General features: G+C 40.2%; 1 protein-coding gene across 2 annotated transcripts in view; it reads right to left on the bottom strand.

Annotated features, from left to right (window-relative positions):
* Positions 1-15,180, bottom strand: part of LOC136347070 (insulin-like receptor) — a 56,419-nt gene that overhangs the window by 12,051 nt on the left and 29,188 nt on the right. Inside the window, exons 1-6 of one of the 2 annotated variants that reach the window (XM_066296716.1) lie at positions 10,135-10,287; positions 9,826-10,026; positions 3,660-6,062; positions 3,470-3,609; positions 3,176-3,409; positions 2,821-3,092 (exon numbers count right to left, since the gene is read on the bottom strand). In XM_066296716.1, coding sequence (XP_066152813.1) covers positions 2,821-3,092; positions 3,176-3,409; positions 3,470-3,609; positions 3,660-6,062; positions 9,826-10,026; positions 10,135-10,159 — 3,275 coding nt within the window. In that variant the 5' untranslated portion in view covers positions 10,160-10,287. Of the gene's footprint in view, positions 1-2,820; positions 3,093-3,175; positions 3,410-3,469; positions 3,610-3,659; positions 6,063-9,825; positions 10,027-10,134; positions 10,288-15,180 lie in introns of those variants that run through there. The other variant, XM_066296717.1, reaches the window with a different exon arrangement.

The raw sequence follows: 15,180 nt of genomic DNA, 5'->3' as shown, positions 1-15,180 counted from the left end.
AACTTGTAGTCACTTGCGGATGGAAAAATTCCCTTGTAGTCCGGGGACGGAGAGATATTGATTGACCGTGTGTGAAACATAACCAAAAAGCAACAATATAATGGGGTGGCAACGCAACTTTGAAGCGATTTAAGGGTTGTTCCACCCATGCTCACCTTCAAAAATTAGGCCTTATCGCGGAAAAAAATCAGTAATCTAGTTATTCGTGGCATTTAGAAAAAAAAATAAAACTCTAAACTTAAAAAAAGTACCGCCACTGAATAGGCCTCCAAAAACCACGAGACGAAATTGCATACGAGGATCATTCATTCTCCGTTGGAGCTGTTTTTTTTCCCACGCAGAGCCTCGTTAAGGGGACGAAACATGTGGAAGTGTGAAGGGGCCAGGTCGGGGCTGTAAGGAGGGTGCGGGAAAACCTCCCAGCCCAGTTTTGGAACGGATTCTTGACTTATCGGTGCCGTACGCGGCCTTGTATTATCGTGAAGCAAAATCACACCTTTTGTTAAAAGTTCACGAAGTTTAATGTGAACGACGGGTTTTAATTTGTTCTTGCAATGCATCGGTGCTATATTGGCTGGTGATCGCTCGTTGGTCTTTGAGAAAATCACATAAAATTGGGAAAGCATAAGCATAGCTTTACTCGCCGACGGCTGCACGTTCGACCTTTTCCACTTTAGAGAAATGGTGTGTTTCCACTCAAAGCTTTGTTCCTTTGACTCTGATTCCTAGTGGTGTATCATCGCAGGTTACCATTCGTTCAAAAATAGCTTCTTTCTCGCTCAGACGTCGGGCTTTCGCCTTCTCACCGATTTGAAGCCCCGTTTCTCTGTGGGTATCCGTAAGGAGTCTTGCGCAGGCGTTCTTGTGTTGCAGTTCATCCTTAATGGTGTTATGGACAGTTCCAACAGCAGCAGGCAACATTTCAATAGTGATTTCCTTGTTGTCACGGATCATCACGCCAGTGCAAGCTCCAAGGGAGGCAGTTGCAACTTCGACCGGTCCTCCACTTCGCTGCTCACAGACGACATTGTCGCACTGTGTAACCCACTTATAAATGTCTTAAACAATTGTTCCCGCACTCTTTTAACATTACTTACATAAATTTCACTACCCTTAACACCTCCTGCGAATAAAAATGTAATAAGGGCACGTTGCCCTTCTTCCGCGGTGCAGTTCCCAACCGGACTTGACCTCTGGAGCTGAGTGATTTATGCGTTGTGGTCACAAAATCCTCTTAATCAGTTGACCAGGAGCCGTCGCAAGAATGCCAACTTGAAGTTCCGAAACTTTTGCATTCATTCATGATACCGTTTTTCGACGTATCTCGGTACTCAATGAACGGCCTCCGTACCAGCAACTCTGGTCTAATTATTCGAAAGTGGTACGTCACGTATCAGCTTGTGGGGGCAGATCGCGCCAACGAAGAAGAGAGGCAGCAGGGTTAAATGAGAATACTTTTTTGGGTGAAAATAAACATTCTTTCACTATATTGAACTGAATTCGACCTTAGTGACACTCATAGGAGTACGATCAAATACACGGGGGCGGCTTTCGGGAGTTACGTAAGGATCGCATCAAAATTCTCATTGGCATCTTACAAACCTTAAGCCGATTTGACGTTGAAAACGCCGAAAGTTATTAACGAATGTTGATGTAAAATTTGAACCTTCAATACCCCGGAGCTCTTGAACGCGCGACATTGGTGTAAGGTTTGCTGGGGTCCATCGTCGTATTTTGATGTTCCCCGTCTCGGGCTCGGCCACGCCCCGTTCCTAACGAATCGCCCTGTATAACGTTTAAGCCCTTTTTAAAGCCTGACTGTGTCCGAGATTTCAATTGCCCCCCCGCGATACTCCATACGCGGGTTGAATTGATTTAATTGAAAAATCACCGGAGAAATTGCCGGAGCCGCCCGTCGAACTCTCAATAATTCCCGCATCCCCCCATCGCCGATAAATGCGCCTAGTACCGGCCTGGCCTGTTTGTAAGTTTTAGAGTTAGAAGTGCATCGGCTGAAAACTTGCACTAAATTAAAAACATGTAAACTTAACTGGATAATAATTATAGAGATGACTTGCTCGATGTTTCAAAATTAGCCTACCATTGGCTAAATTCTAGTCGAGAATCGATGCCAATTATGAAAATGCGTTTTAGGAAACCGAAGGAAGGGAACGTTGCGAGTGCACCGTAATGAACGAGGATCCGTTTTTAAGGGGTTAGAGAGTTGGAAAGTACGATGACTGGCGACTTTTGGACTCCCCAACCACAACGATGAAATAATTAAATTTCTTTGGTTGGGAAAGTAGCCGATCAATACAGAAATTGCATCGATAAATGGCTGCCACCACTTAATTCGGCTTTTCACGGTTCGTAGAGTGAAAAGAAAACTATAATTGGATGCGTTTGGTGACATTCCCAATTACACGTCGCTTTAACGTGGGCTCGATCCCGCAGTCCAAACGCACTAGATAGGTACATGCGACGCACCGCTATAAACTCTGTTTATTGGTCCCCGTGAGTGGATCTTATGTAATATCTCACAATAAGTTTGCCACGTATTTTACAACAATGGGGAATCGATGAATATATGATGTGGTAAATATTGAGTAATGGATTTTACATGTATATTTATGACAGAGCGAAACGAATCCTTTCAAAGATCCTTTATCTCTCGGCAAGACTCCATTCACTTGGTCTAAAAATAAACACATACACGTCGATATAAGTGGAAAAATTGCCATAAAATACCGACATATTGACCTTTTGGGTGATCTATTTTTACGGTAGCTTTCTATGATTGAAACTAAACGCAAAACTTACCTCTTCGTTGCGTGCTCATTAACAGTCTTTACGGCGCACCTACTCGGCCCGGGCATTCCTCTGAAGTCGTGCCCGATGCCTTCCCATACCATCCCGAAACTTCCTTGTCCGAGTTCCTTGATCATCTCCACGTTCTTCCTCGGCACCTCCCACTCGTCCGCCACGTAAACGCAGGGCAAATAATCGGCGTTTATTATCGGATTTAGTCTCTCGAGTGAAGCTCTTACTGTCGCTACCCTTTTGTAATACAGCCATCCAGCTATAGCCACCACCTATTACGAAACGTTTCATCAGAGAGGGAACTCGGTCCAAGCGCTCCCGCCGACTCCCACGGATCGCCGGAGCTATCACTTACCACAAGGATGAAGGTAAAAACCAGACTAAAAATAAGAATGGCGTTGGATCCTCCCTCTGGAATATAAAACACTAAATGTTCAGATTCATCTCCGAGCCCATACAACGAAGAGGCTATCATATAGAGGCTGTAATTGCCTGGATAGAGGTCGGTGATTGTATGCACTAAATACTTCCCGTCACTAGTGAAATTTTTTAAATCTCTATAGGAGATGCAGGCCTTGGAGAGCTGACTCTGTAATTGAAAGAAATGTGAAAAAGTGCGTACTCGGGCTTTTTATGTGCATTTTTTTACGTTCTGAGAATCCTCTCGTCTGTAGAAAAAATTAACCGCAACGATCATCCTGTTCGGATCCGGGGGCCTCGCCCATTCAATTGTGACGCTATTTGAGGTGATATTCACCACGGTGATGTTGTGTATATTGTCGGCTTCTTCTACAAAACAAAAATGTTAACTGAGATTAATCCAGAAGTTACGGACGTACTTTTAGGTTGCGTTTGGCCAGATTCAGTGCTAGGTTCGCCGCACACGTCCGAGCTAGTATCGCCCCTTTCCTTATTCCTGCAGGCGATCACGCTGACTTCATACATCATGTAATGTTGAAGATTGTCCACTGTCAGAGCGTTAACTGACTTATTCACCGAGAACGAGAAGCTTTTCCAAAATTTTGTGCCCGATTCTGTGGTATTTTCATAGGTGTAATTTTCAATCGAGGACATTTTGCTATCAAACTGTCGATGAGTAGGTAAGGAGAGTTCAGGCAAAATCCTAGAGGAATTTCCTGTGTCTTTATCGATTATCTTATCGACGCTTCTTCTTGTCCTCTTGATATACACCTTGTTCTGCAGGGCATTTTCAAAGTCAATTCTCGCCTGTTCTTCTTGTTCGTCTGCCACCTTGTGGTTGATTACTTTGCTGGACGTCGGACAGTCCGGCAATTTTTTTGGCGGGACGGTGGATGTAACTTTTGAGGGTTCGGTCCTTACGCTGTCTCTACAATAATCTCTATTCGGCAACTTGATGAATGGAAATTTCTTCCCTTTCACCACGTAGTAGTCAATTACACCGTTTGGCGCCTTAGGGGGTTTCCAACGAATTCTCAATGAATCGCTACTTGCCCCGTATATTTGAACTTGACTCGGTTCCGAAGGTCTAGATGACTTGGTGGTAAAGTACATAATGTCACTTTGCGCCCCTCGTTTCTCGCTGGCAATTGTGTATGTCCTAATGAAAAATGCGTACTGGGTGTAGGGGTTTAAGTTTGCCAGGGTGTGGTTGATAACGTTGAGATTTGGCCGGTTAGCGACGTCGTCCACGTGCCAATTGTCCTGTCCACATGCGTCTCTGTCATCAAAAATGTTCACGTTTTTAAGGGGGGCTTCTCTGCTGTATACCACATAACTCAGAAGTTTCCTAGAGTCGTCCAAATCGAAAGTGTGCCACTCCAACACGGCAAAATTGCTAGTTATGCTGGTTATATTAACTTCCAGTTTGCTTATGTTGCAAGCCACTTTGTCTCCGTTGGAAATGCTAGCGATCTCAACATCGGTATGCGAGGGCAAATTAGCTCTCCTTCTGAGATCGTCGATCTTCTCGATGCACAGCTTGGGGTTAAAGTGAAAGAATAAGCGGCCATTTTCGATCTTAAAATCCTTGTGAGTATTCCAGTCGAACAACTCTTGCAAGTTTTGGTTGTCGAGTACTACCAAAGAGTATTGGTCGTTTTCCAGGGTCTTTCCGCGTATTACCCTGAGCTTCTGTAAGAAATTGAGATTGATTAAGGAGAACGACCTTACTATTTTCAGGTAACCGTCAATCTCTTCAATCATCCCTAAGCTATCCTGCAGAACTTCCACCACCTGATTACCCCCTCTTATCTGGATCTCTACATTGCCATTTATATGGGTGCAAGTTCTTAGTACTCTTGCAAGGTTGACACTGTCGATTCTAGCCCCGGCACATTCTCTTTTGCAAATGTCGTTCTCGCACTTTTCACATCTGTGATCTTTGTCCCGTCCGAAATAATTCGGGGGACAATCAAAAACGCAGGACTCGTTGTGGATTTTGTAGGGATGGTCGCTGGCGTTATTCTCGGTGTTCTCTAAGTCGACAGGTTTGGTCAAGTTAACACATTCGTCATGGGTGACGCATCGGCGATCAAGAAAACCCAAGTAATTTGACGGGCACTTGGAAATACAGTTCGAAGACTGATCTTCTCCCATATTAAGGACGAATTCCTTGCATACTGTGCATTTCGTCACGTCGACTCCGCAGCTCCCCATGCACCTGTCGTCACAACACTCTCCAAAATCGTTACAAGCTTTATTTCCACATTTGGGGCAAATCTTCTGACAGTGATCTCTGTCCCAGCACAAATATTTGCCGCTCTCTTTTGGATGTTGCGGGCAAGCTTTACCATTAACCGAAGCTGGACAGACCGGACACTCGTTCTCCGGCTTGGAACTCTTCACGTATACATTTTGATCCGAGCCGGTGATTTTGCTCCAGTCGATGGTGGTAACGAAACAAAGGGACGGATTTTTGTCAATATAGACTTTGCCATTCATGACCTTCGTGAGAGAGAAAAGGTTCACGTCTTGTAAAGAGGGCATTTCGAAGATCACGAGAGCCTTTTCTCCGGCAAATAAGTGTTGTCCTCGTATTACAGCTAAGTTTGGAAACAATTTCCCGACGCTTTTGAGCCCTTTCACTCTGAATAGCAGTAGATAGTCGGTTATTTCTACAAGCATCGGGAACGTTAAGTTGGAGAAATCAGTTTCATTTTCAGTGTCGAATAGCAGGATATGTAGGAAACCTTCGATAACCTGGCAGTCCTCTAGCTGCTTGAAGAGTTCTACACTGTTCCGGATATCGATGCTTTTGCAGACTGCAAACATATTTCGACTTACACAATGCAAATTCAAAAAATAAGAAAAAAATATCGAGAAATCACACTCAGGTGAGACTCGGTTGAAAATATATTTAAATGCATCGATACCAGGAAATTGACGAAAATCAATTTTTTTTAGTATGCGGACGTACAGAGTGGCCCAAAGAAAGCTTTGCTCCTCGGTTTTCAGTAAATAAAATGAAAATGTTCAAAAACGCCCGGGCCCTTTCCGTTCGCCGGGGCCATTTTTTTTATCACCATATCTCCAACCCTTCAGGTTCACCTCCCGAACGGGGATGGCAATTACCCCCAAAAATGTTTTATGAAAAGGGGCGTTGAACGATACCTCACTTTAAAGGTAGCCGTGCCAAGACTGTGACCTCCAAGCTTGGATTCACTGCCGTCACCCCGTTGATATGACAGCTTGTCAAAGTCTGCGGGGAAAAGAGCTTATAGTTAGTGGTTAATTTCTCACAATAAGAGATGCAAATTTCCGAACGAGGGCGGGAAGGTCTTTAAAGGTGAGATTTCAGTTAATCGTTTTGACGGAGGTGAGTTTTACCTCTAATCGTATAATTCGTGAATGCCACCCAAATCGTTGAGTAACGTAAGAGCGCTTTGAACAAAATTCATTTTATTGTGTCGAGGTGAATGGCAGTCACTTACGGCATATAATAAATCGATCAGAAAAGTAACGTGCACCCTTTTCTTTAATTTAAAATGACAATTTAAGAATTTTACCCTTTTTAATTTGGAGGGTAAAATTCAAAGTGATTCGTGTGATATCTCACGTTTAGAGGTCTTCCTACCCTCATTTTGAACTCCGCGGCTCTTATTTTGCTAAATTAATTATCAACTAGAACCCTTTCTTCCCACAGACTTTGACAAGCTGTCAACTGGGATAAGGCAGGCGACTTCAAATATGGAGGTTATAATCAGGGTGCATCTTCCTTTAAAATGAGGTATCGCCCAACACCCCTTTCTGTTAAAAATATTGACGTTAATTGTCACCCCTGTTCGGGGGTCAAAGTTGCAAATATATTTAAAAAATTGTCCCCGTCGAATCAAAAATCGACAAATTCGAGCGTTTTTGCAAATTTTCATTTCAAGTACTGAAAATCGAAGCGCAAAGTGTTCGTCGTGCCACCCTGTACGGTTCCCATTCGCGGTAGACGGGTTGGAAATCGTTTTGATTGATAATTTTGAAACGAATCTGAGCAGTAGTGCTATATTTCAGGATTTCATGGTACTCATTTACTATAAGATAATATAGTATCTCTTTATTGTGCGGAAAGAAAATGATTTATTTTACCTCAGAAATTGGATTTTAATGCATAAAATTGAAACTAAACCCATTTTAAACCAAAATTACATCCGTGGTAATGCCATAAACAACACCTTATCTATAGGTTCATCACAACTGAACGATGCAGTACTAATTTATAAAAGTGTAGAATTCATTTCAGCTTGAATGTATTTCAAGCCACCTAGTAGACGGGGATATTGCGTAGCCTGGTCCGTAGCGTATTAAGCTTGACCACTACGGGGTGTTTCAAAATTATCAATAACTTTTTCAATGACGAAAACGAAACCTTTCCGCATATGACTGTAAATTTACGTGAATTGATCGAATTTCTCTTAAAAAAACTTTTGACATTGATTTTTTCATATGTTCCTGGGACACCATGTATTGCGAAGCCATGCAGACGTTTTGTAATTAGTGCGAAAATATCTAAAGAATAGACTATATCTATCAGAATGAGACAAAAAGTTAATAGAAGCGCCAAGCAATGTTTCGTTGTTAAAATGCAGAGCTGAGGATTAAGCGATACGGAGTGTCCTAAATAAAGTAGGACACACGAATAATTATGGCTATGTTGACTTGAAATCTGGAAACCTTCAGAAAACAACATTCGAGAGACAGCTGTCCGTGAAATTTCGAGTTTTTATTATATTTTGAAAATCCCTGCGTCCATTTTAAATTTTAGTTAGAGCCAATTTACTTTATGAATTAACTTCATTTGGAGCGTCCTGGGTGCTGTCATTTCAAAGTCCTATTTACCTCTAGCCGACCACCTGACTTGCCACCAATGAAGATTTAAGAGTTTGGTTAAGCAAAAAAACAACTTTAAAATGACAAAATAACAAAAGCGACTCGACATAGCCGGGCGCCATGCTGGATCACTTTTATTAATGGGTCATCCCGTATACAGGGCGTCCGGAAATAACGTTGAAATATTTTAGGAGGTGATTCTGCAGGTTAAAATAATAAAAAGTTCTTTTACACATACCCCAAAAAGTGCTTCTTAAAGGGGTTAGAACCGTTTAAAGGAGGACCCCTGAAGATGTTTTTTCCCAATATTCTCGAAACGGTTTGTGTTAAAATGAAGAAAATCGGTATATTTTAATAAGTTAGAATGGGAAAACCTTCTTTGTGTTAATAATCGCAAGTTTTAGTCAAGGTCGTCACATACGGGGGGTCTCCTACGTAAATATTGCATGAATTTTTTTGTTTGTGACAATTCTTTATTTTTGAAATCAAATTACCGATTCGGACATATTTTTCAGTAAAAAAGTGCCGTCGTGTCTGTATTGGCCGTTTTGCAGAAAATTTGATTTTTATAAACCGATGTGCGATTACAGGGACATGGAAATGTACGATTTTCCATAAAGAAAAAAATAAGGAGATGTACTGAGGTGAACGGAGGCCATTTTCAACACTTTTCATGAGTAATAATTACAAAAAATTTGCCTTGTAATTGCTGGTCAATAAAAAAATATTTCTATTACAAGGGTGCCTACTGCGTTCATTAAGATACATTTCTATGTCCCTGTGATCGCGCACCAATTTATAAAAATCTATTTTTCTGGAAAACGGTCTATCCTAACGAGATGAAACGAGAGGACTTTTTTTACTAGAGAATATTTGCGGGTCAGCAATTTGATTTCGAAAATAAAGAATTGTCACAATCAAAAAAGTCAAGGCAAAATTTACGTAGGAGACCCCCTGCATGCGACGTCCCTGACTAAAATTTGCAATTATTAAGACAACGAAAGGTTTCCCATTCCGACTTATGAAAGTATGCCGAATTTCGTAATTTTAACGCAAACCGTTTTGAAAATATTGCGAAAAAAAACATCTTTAAGAGATTCTAGCCCCTTTAAGAAGCATTTTTTGGGGTATGTTTATAAGGACTTTTTTTTTTCATTTCAACCTCTAGAATCGCCTCCTAAAATTTTTCAACGTTATTTCCAGACACCCTGTATGATGCAACGCACTTCGTCGAAACCAATGAGGTCCGAATTGGTGAATTTGAAGTTGCAAATGTCGATCGTATTTATTTGTCGCCGGAGTCGGTTTCAATAAATAACGCTTTCGTTAAAAATAAAACTAACAAAAACAGAAAAAAATTAATGTAATCTTAACTTCAGAAGATCGATATATTAATCAATTCCATGAGAACTTGCGGCGACTTATCAATGATAAGGAAAATAATCGGGCCCGGGGACTTTGAAATAACCCTGTATTAGATGGGACTGGACCGTTTTCATACATTTTATGCAATGAAATGCAAAATTTAATTTAACTGAAATTATTTTCTCATTCGTACGACGATTTTATTGGTCCAAACGCGTTCGTTCTAAAGCCCCGTAAAAGCTGTCTTTTTTTCGTAACCACGAACTTTCAAGGCGAGCTTAATAGGAGCTTGCATTCCGTACAACTCTTATTTAATTTGAAAAAAAAAAACTATTTACTTACCACCACCTTCGGTGATAGGTCGTAAAAGTTCAGCTCCATCAACTACTGAGAATGATATAGGCAAGAATAAAAAGAAGTGAAAAAGTAGCACGAATAGAACACGCAAGCGTGTGTCCCTTCGCGTAAACGGAGCCATGATGGTGATCATGGGGCCCCCGGAGAAAGATGGGCAATGTGGCTCCCATAAAAGATCATTCGTATCTGAAAAAGTAAAAGAACCAAATTAACGTGGCGACAAACGTAAATATGAATGCTGATTTGTCGCGGGTAGAAGGAGGGTTGTAAATTTCACTAAAAACTACTAATTACCAATTATTATTTGCTGCCGACACATAATCGCACGTTCACTCACAAGAATACATTAGAACACAAAAATAAAAAAAATGACGACAATATTGAAAATAAAGTTATCACGAATGGACGAGTACCAACTAGCAATCACGAGCAACCACAGAAACTGTCCTTAAAGGTGATAAATCTGCAATTTTGGGATCGGGAAATATTTTTTGCCCAATGGTGCTGGAATGTGTACGAGGAAGGTAAAAACTAGATACGTTTAAAAATGATTTGTGTTCTGTGATATTATTTCAATGCGCTTTGATGAAAAACCGTGTACAATGGCATCAGTTACCTTGGGAAAGCCTCTTTTCGAGGAACATTGATTTCTCAGTCCGTGGTTCCAGTGAAAAACTACTGCAGGTACATCAAGTGATACTGCTCATTTTTTAAAACCAACGTAACACGTAAATTTCCACATAAAACCGTCGCGAAATGGACGAGCTGAACAAATTTACGGAACTATAACAAATGTTAAAATTTTTGAAAGGAAAAATAAAATTCTTAAATTATGCACTTCGTTACCGTAACAACTTCTAACAAGCAAATGACAATAATAATTGTTAACGCATTTTCAAATTTCTAGACGTTATGCTAATTGTTGAATACATACACATATATTTAGGTTAATAAGCGCTTGTCAACTGTAGTAAGTATTCTCGGATCACAAAATTAATCAGAAAGGAAAGTGCATTTTCCATGGAAGCGGCCGTTTTTGACGGAAAACTTTGCAAATTGAAATCCGGAATCTTTCCATTGTCGGAGCCTCTAATCCGGGAATCACTCGTAAGTTCAACGGGGTGTCAAAATTGACTACGTACGTGAATGGCAACAAAAATAGCTCATAAATAGAAGTGGCTCTCCGTTTCGCTCAATTTGACGAGGGCGTGCAAATGGAGTCTAGAATGATCACCTCCAAGGAGGAATGGAACTATGAAGTGCATTTTGGGAGTTTCGAAAACCACAATTCGTTAGCGCGCGATGTAACTCATTTGTTGATCGAAGTAATACTAATAGGTATTTTTACCCTGTATAATCACTTCAGAGAATCATAAAAATGAAAAAAATCAAACTTTAACCGAACCATCGCGTTTTCACCATTTTTATACGGGGTGTGTCAGAATAGTACGTCATAAATTTAAGGGGTTGTGACAAACAAGACAATAAGTGATTTTCAGAAAAACGGTTTATATGAACCCAGGTCCGTTTTCGTTTTCTGTCTGAAATTCAGAGCGTTAAAATTTGCAATATTTCTTCAGTAAGTCCGGACCTGCATTGAACATTTTTGTCACACTTGGCGGGCGTAATTAGGCGTGGACACATATCTTCTAAGAAAGAAGAAAAGAGAGAAAGAAATAAAAACGAATTTTTTAATGCAAGCAGCGGCGCCCCCAAGGCCACGACCCTGATCACTTTTGTGAAAAATATGTTGCGCCGCTGCTTTTTCAAAAAATCAAAATCGTTTTAGTTGTTTCGGTTAAAAAATGGTTTCTTAAGATTTTTCCGTAACATCGAGCGTTTTTAAACGGATTAACGGATTAGTTAACATTGTATGTTATAATAGCGACCAAATTAGTTATAATGAAACTTAATTTATAGCAATTTATGACGACCATTCGGACGAACAAAAATTAAATAAGTCGCTGAAAGTGTCCTCCGTTAAGAAAACGATTTTGATTTTTTGAAAAAGCAGCGGCGCAATGTACTTTTCAAAAAAAAAATCAGGGCCGTTGCCCGGGGGGCGCCGCCGCTTGCATTTAAAAATTCGCATTTCTTTTAAAAGATATGTTTCTACACCTAACTTACGCCCACCAAGTTTGATAAAAATATTTAATACAGGCCCGGACTTGCTCAAAAATATATAGCAAATTTTAACGCCCTGCATTTCAGACAGAAAGCGAAAACGGGCCCATGGTCATATAAACTTTTTTCTCAAAATCACTCCTAGAATCATCCCTTAAATTTATGACACGCTATTCTGAAACGCCCTGTATAAACTAACAGAACTAGATACGAATCGTCATTAATTAAATGCGTTGCATGTTGGAATAACGTGAGGCATTAAGGTTGACATACACAGGATGTGAGAGAAAAAAACGAGGATAAATTGATGGAATCCCAGTGGGACAAATGCAAAATATGCTGAAAGCATAAACTACAATAATATTGTTAATAATTTTCGAGCTTTGACGCCGGCAGCCATTAAATGTCTAAATGGTCGAAGCTTGAAATAAAAATTTTCGCCGAAAATATGATTAAGAAGAATATTTTCGTTGTGGCAGTGTCGACAATTCTATTCGAAACTAACGATTTCATAGGTCTTTTTGAATGATTTTGAATCCCTGTAACCGAGGATTATTAGGGACAGTACCATTGCCCGAGAATTTTTTTCCCATCAACTGTGCCTCAAAAAAGAGCTATTTTAGAGCAAATGCCCTTGAATTTTTGTTTAACTTTTCAGACAGCTGTAAAATAGTCTATTAAGCTTCCAACAAAATGTATTAAATTAACCCACTTTCACGTCCTAATGTTGGATGGGTTATTCAATGGAAGCATTTTTAATTCGATCTCCCACCAGTTACAGTTTCTTAAATATACCCGCTCCGCAGCATTAACAGAACGCCCCGTATAAATATATGCTCGCAAATGTCCTGCGCGCACAATACGATGGAGGTGCTGAAAATCTACAGGGTAATAGGTAATACAGGTAACAGCTGTTGTGACAGGTAAACAAATCGGAAAAATACATGGCGACCTGACCGCAAAACAGCTATCACCCCGTAGATTTGCCGCAATAACTGATATGCCCGTGTGGTGTGTGCTCGTCCTAAATTTGAACGTAATATTTACGCTCAAAATAGGTATACACACACATGTTTCGTATATCTGAAAACCTGGTAATAAACAGCATATTAATACGGCCATATTAAAGCCATTTAGCCAGAACAAATTATTTTATTTTTAAATTTCGATTCACTAGAAACACATGCATGATGAAGCCAATAGGTAGAAACACGTGCCGCCGAGTTACCAACGAAATGTTATAGATGGAGTTTAATGAAAAAAAAAACCCATTGGTCTCCGACGAGCGATGCGGCACTTGGCTGCTGGTGTACAAGTGTTGTAGGCCACTGGAGTCTTGTAACGCGCAACGAAGAATGCACATGCAGGATTTAAAGAAATTACGAGCAATTCAAAAATAATTCTAAAAAAATACTTTGTACGATAAAATTCATAAAATTTCTCCCATACTTATGAGGCTTACATGTGCCGTTAATCGAAATTTCAAACGAAAGAGCCTGCGCATTGCGACATCTTTGGCGGTTTCGTTTCGAGGCGTTCAAGAGGCAACCAGATCTATCAAACGGGGTTTTACTGAAGTTCAAGCGGGGAAAATTGTAAACGAACCAAAACTGTCGGAAACGACGATATTCTTGTGAAACCTTATGATCAAAGAGAAATCGACCAACCTGATGAAATTAGGATTTAAATAAGTTAAAACTGTCCAAAACGATTATTTTGCTCTGAGACCATATGATCAAAGCGAAATGAACACAAATCGACCAAATTGATCAAATTAAGCTTTAAATAAGTTATAACAGCGAAAATTCTGTTTAAGTGTTGCACAACTACCGGATGTTGCAGATTTGCCAGGAATCGTGAAAAATGTCTAAATATACTAGGGGTCTCATTTGAATTTTCGATGTTGGCATTGGTGATAGTTGGAGTTCGAAATTGGCAACTCTGTACTAGTAAAAACTATTTCCATAAAATTAAATACGACCTAGTGAGCCGATGCCTACCAGATTTGAGAAGGTTGTCTTTTTCAGTTTCTGAAAATATTCCGACGAACGGACTACGCGAATCACCCCGTATACTTACTTGGAATTCTGCATTACGCACTGCTCTCTATATGGCATTTCAGTAATTGGTTTACGAATTTCTTCCACTCAAAGCGTCAGGTTTATGACCTCGTTATAGGTGTTTTGAATGTGTCCTAAACGTTGACCCGACCGAAATGTAACAATAAAATAATTTGCTCCGGTTAAATGGTTTTAATATGGTTGATTAAAGTAAATTACCAGAAGAAATTGGTACCTAATAAATAAATCTTTGGTACGTTGTTGAAAGAACAGACGACCGACAAAAATTCATGTCAGGACTTTAGCATTAAAGCTAAGTGAGAGGGGCTTTGCCAGGTCCAGAACAGAGAGTCGGGATATGCGCCCAACGGTCCTTTGATTGGAAGCACTGGATGAGCAGTACTCCGAAGATTTCCTAACAGAAGAGTTAGTTTCGTGGACGACACTGAGTAGATCCAATATATATATTGCATTTGCATAAGTATGTATTAAATTTGTATATGTAAACAGAAAACGCTCTATCGCATCTCCAATCGAGATTGCCAGTCCCCGCAGTGTATCAATTTGAAACTGGAGTTAGTTAGACGAACACAAACACGAGCAATATCCTTCAAAACATTTAAAGATGTAAATTCTCTTTAATGTTACCGTTATTTATCTTACATTTACATCGAAAAATTGATTTGATTTATGTTTGGGCAGGTAAATTAATCGTCTAGACTTGGCAAGAGTTTGTACAAGCTACAGCGAATATTGCTGTTACTTTGCCTGTTCCCTTTCAATTAATTCTGGAATTAAATCGGGTTGATTCATCAAAAGCCGTGCCAAGAGCTTACACATGTAGCCGCTTCGCTAAAGCTCGAATTCACGAAGTCCGATTCTGTCTTAACTGTAATTATAAGGAATTTCTATGGGTGGCATTGAATGGTATTTTTCGCAGACTGTGGCAGTAACAGGAAAACAACTAGTTTAGTTTTCTAAGAGCTGCCCTACGCACTTGCGGTGTTACGGTAATAAACAAAGTTATCACGGAACTCGATGTTAATGACGCGACAACTGAAGGTCTCACTCATAATACTCATATATCGCACACCTACGGTGTGCCTCTACAACGACACTGTTGGGGAAGGCTCAAGTTGCTTAGGTCGACACTGTT

This window comes from Euwallacea fornicatus, chromosome 26 (genome assembly GCF_040115645.1).
Source record: "Euwallacea fornicatus isolate EFF26 chromosome 26, ASM4011564v1, whole genome shotgun sequence".
NCBI classification, from domain to species: Eukaryota; Metazoa; Arthropoda; class Insecta; order Coleoptera; family Curculionidae; genus Euwallacea; species Euwallacea fornicatus.
Note: the sequence above shows the minus strand (reverse complement) of the source record. Positions and strands in the feature narration are given on the sequence as shown.